Source organism: Chrysochloris asiatica, unplaced genomic scaffold (assembly GCF_000296735.1).
Source record: "Chrysochloris asiatica unplaced genomic scaffold, ChrAsi1.0 scaffold00266, whole genome shotgun sequence".
Lineage (NCBI taxonomy): Eukaryota > Metazoa > Chordata > Mammalia > Afrosoricida > Chrysochloridae > Chrysochloris > Chrysochloris asiatica.
Window position 1 is genome coordinate 1,128,063 of NW_006408784.1, and position 2,844 is coordinate 1,130,906.

At 55.7% G+C, this 2,844-nt stretch overlaps 1 protein-coding gene across 2 annotated transcripts in view; it reads left to right on the top strand.

Moving 5' to 3' along the window:
* Positions 1-2,537, top strand: part of SEZ6 (seizure related 6 homolog (mouse)) — a 54,090-nt gene extending 51,553 nt beyond the window's left edge. Inside the window, exons 11-17 of one of the 2 annotated variants that reach the window (XM_006874190.1) lie at positions 221-415; positions 751-942; positions 1,051-1,248; positions 1,521-1,559; positions 1,799-1,916; positions 2,010-2,112; positions 2,276-2,537. In XM_006874190.1, coding sequence (XP_006874252.1) covers positions 221-415; positions 751-942; positions 1,051-1,248; positions 1,521-1,559; positions 1,799-1,916; positions 2,010-2,112; positions 2,276-2,308 — 878 coding nt within the window. In that variant the 3' untranslated portion in view covers positions 2,309-2,537. The remainder of the gene's footprint in view (positions 1-220; positions 416-750; positions 943-1,050; positions 1,249-1,520; positions 1,560-1,798; positions 1,917-2,009; positions 2,113-2,275) is intronic. The other variant, XM_006874191.1, reaches the window with a different exon arrangement.
* The last annotated feature ends 307 nt before the right edge of the window (positions 2,538-2,844 follow it).

Genomic DNA, 2,844 nt, shown 5'->3' on the forward strand with positions numbered 1-2,844 from the left:
CCCATCACTGTATTGAGGAATTAACCACAGTGTTTTGAAAGGAAGTCTAGATGATAACCCTGGAATGTAGGAGACAAGGGGAATGTCAGGGAGTGGTGCTTGAGCACGGAGGAATGTACCACTGAGCATGCTCAGGTGCTGGAGTGGCCTGAGCAAAGTGGGCAAGCACAGAGTTTCCTTGGTGCTGAGGGCCTACCCATTGATGCCCCTGTGCTCTCAGAGGTGCCCCGCAATGACACGTGCCCGGAGTTACCTGAGATCCCCAATGGCTGGAAGAGCCCGTCGCAGCCTGAACTGGTGCATGGCACCATGGTCACTTACCAGTGCTACCCCGGCTACCAGGTGGTGGGATCCAGTGTCCTCATGTGTCAGTGGGACCTAACCTGGAGTGAGGACTTGCCTTCCTGCCAGCGGGGTGAGTGGTCCTGTTCCACATTCTCCCTTGCCCAACACTGCCTTCATGCCATTCTCTCAGATTCTGACCCAGATTCCAGCTGCTATGACTGGTATCCTCGAAGTTCCTTCATCTCCTATAGCCTCAATCTCCTCATCTATAAAATGGGAATAAAACCTTTTCATAGAGTTATCAGCCAAGAGCTCCAAATACTACTCTGTTCCTGGTAGATGGCAATCAGTCTTTGTTAAGTCTGATGGCTGGGAAGGAGCCAAGTTGCACTGGGGAACAAAGCCAGGGGTCATTGGCGTTGGCTGAGTTCTCCTGAGGCTGTTTCCCTCCATCACTCCCCATAGTGACTTCCTGCCATGACCCTGGGGATGTGGAGCACAGCCGACGCCTCATATCCAGCCCCAAGTTTCCCGTGGGGGCCACCGTGCAGTATATCTGCGACCAGGGTTTTGTGCTGACGGGCAGTGCCATCCTCACCTGCCATGACCGCCAGGCTGGCAGCCCTAAGTGGAGTGACCGGGCCCCCAAATGTCTCTGTAAGTATCAGCTGGGTAGAAGGGGAAGCCTCCGGTAGAAGGGACAGAAGATGCTGTCCTTGTAGACTAGGGACCTGGCACCCTAACTAGGCTCTGCTTACTTTACAGTGGAACAATTCAAGCCGTGCCATGGCCTCAGTGCCCCCGAGAATGGTGCCCGTAGTCCTGAGAAACAGCTATACCCATCAGGGGCCACTATCCACTTCTCTTGTGCCCCTGGCTACGTGCTGAAGGGCCAGGCCAGCATCAAATGTGTGCCTGGACACCCCTCACACTGGAGTGACCCCCCACCCACTTGTAGGGCTGGTGAGTGCCTGGCCATCCCCAAGACCCCAAACAGGCCCCTAGAGCTGCTCTGGCAAAGATGCCCAATGTTTATAACCCCTTGCCCATGTCCCTTTATGTTACTCCCAGTTTCTCCCCAATCTCTGTCAGAACCTTCTGAGCTGGCATCCCCAGGATAAATGCTGGGTTGGGGTCTCCTTGAACAGAACTTTGCAGTGATCAGCCCACTCCCTGCTTAGTGGTTTGGCCCCTTGGGCTCATGTACTGCCCTTGGCCCTCTCCTCTTGTTCCAGCCTCTCTGGATGGGTTCTACAGCGGCCGAAGCCTGGATGGTGAGCTCCCACCCTAGAGGGCCAGGGAAGTGGTCTCCCTGCCTGTGTTCTCATAACTCCCAGGCCACAGGCTCCCCCAGTGAGAAGGGCAGAGAAGTCTGGGACTGCAGAGCAAAAACCCTTCCCTGCTCTCAGTCAACTAGAGGGAGCTGGTGGCCAGATGTTCCTGGAAAGGGTGAGGGGATATGGGCTCCAGGTGACAGGGGCCTCGGCCCTAATTCTACCCTCTGTTCTTTCAGTTGCCAAGACACCTGCTGCCTCCAGTGCCCTGGATGCTGCCCACATTGCAGCTGCCATCTTCTTCCCGCTCATAGCAATGGTGCTGTTGGTGGGAGGTGTGTACTTCTACTTCTTCAGGTGAGGCTGGCTTCCCCGCCTGCCCTGCATACCTGGGAGCTACTAGGCCCAACTCAACTCAGTCTTCCTGAACAGGTTACTCTGTCCCCACAGGCTTCAGAGGAAAAGCGCCCTGCAGCTGCCCCCGACGCGCCCTCTCCCCTATGACCGAATCACCGTGGAGTCAGCGTTTGACAATCCAACTTATGAGACTGGAGTAAGTACCCATGCCAGCCTTGGCACGCTACCCAGAAACAGGTTCTCTGCTCCCTGGGGCAGGTTCCCCTGAGGGTACTGTTGAGCCCTCTTACACTTTTCCTTTTCCTTGAAAGGTGGATGAAAGCCCAGCAAACTTTATACAAGTTTCTAACTCCCAGTAGTTTCTTTCCTTCACAGGAGACGAGAGAATATGAAGTCTCCATCTAGGTGAAGGCAGCCTGGGGAAGCCGGCTCAGCCCTGCACCACAGCCCAGCAACAGACCTCCTGGCTTCCTGTTGTCCCTCCACCTCCTGTACATACCACCTGGGAAGAGATGCCACCAATCCCCTCAACAAGTTGTACCCTTCCCCACCTACTATGCCTACCAGGGACCTATTTTCTGGTAACGCTGGCCATGAAGGGTCCTTTCTTGGGCCCAAGTCAGGGGGCATCTGCTGATGGACAGAACACAGCTGGAGCACATGCATCAAAGACCAGCATTCTCCTGTTCCTCCCTCCCGCCCTGTCTCTCCAGCCTGGAATTCATAGGCAGAGCCGTGAGCACCTCTCTGCATGTGACCGCTACCAGCCCTGGCAGGATTAACATGATGGCGGTGGAAATGGAGCCCAGGTGCTCCGCACAGGACCACCACCAGTGGCCTAAACTGTGCTCTGCTGGGTGGCCTTGGGATAGTCCCGGCATGCCCACACCAGCCCCTTGGGAAGGTCTCTAGTTCTTCTCTAGGTTCC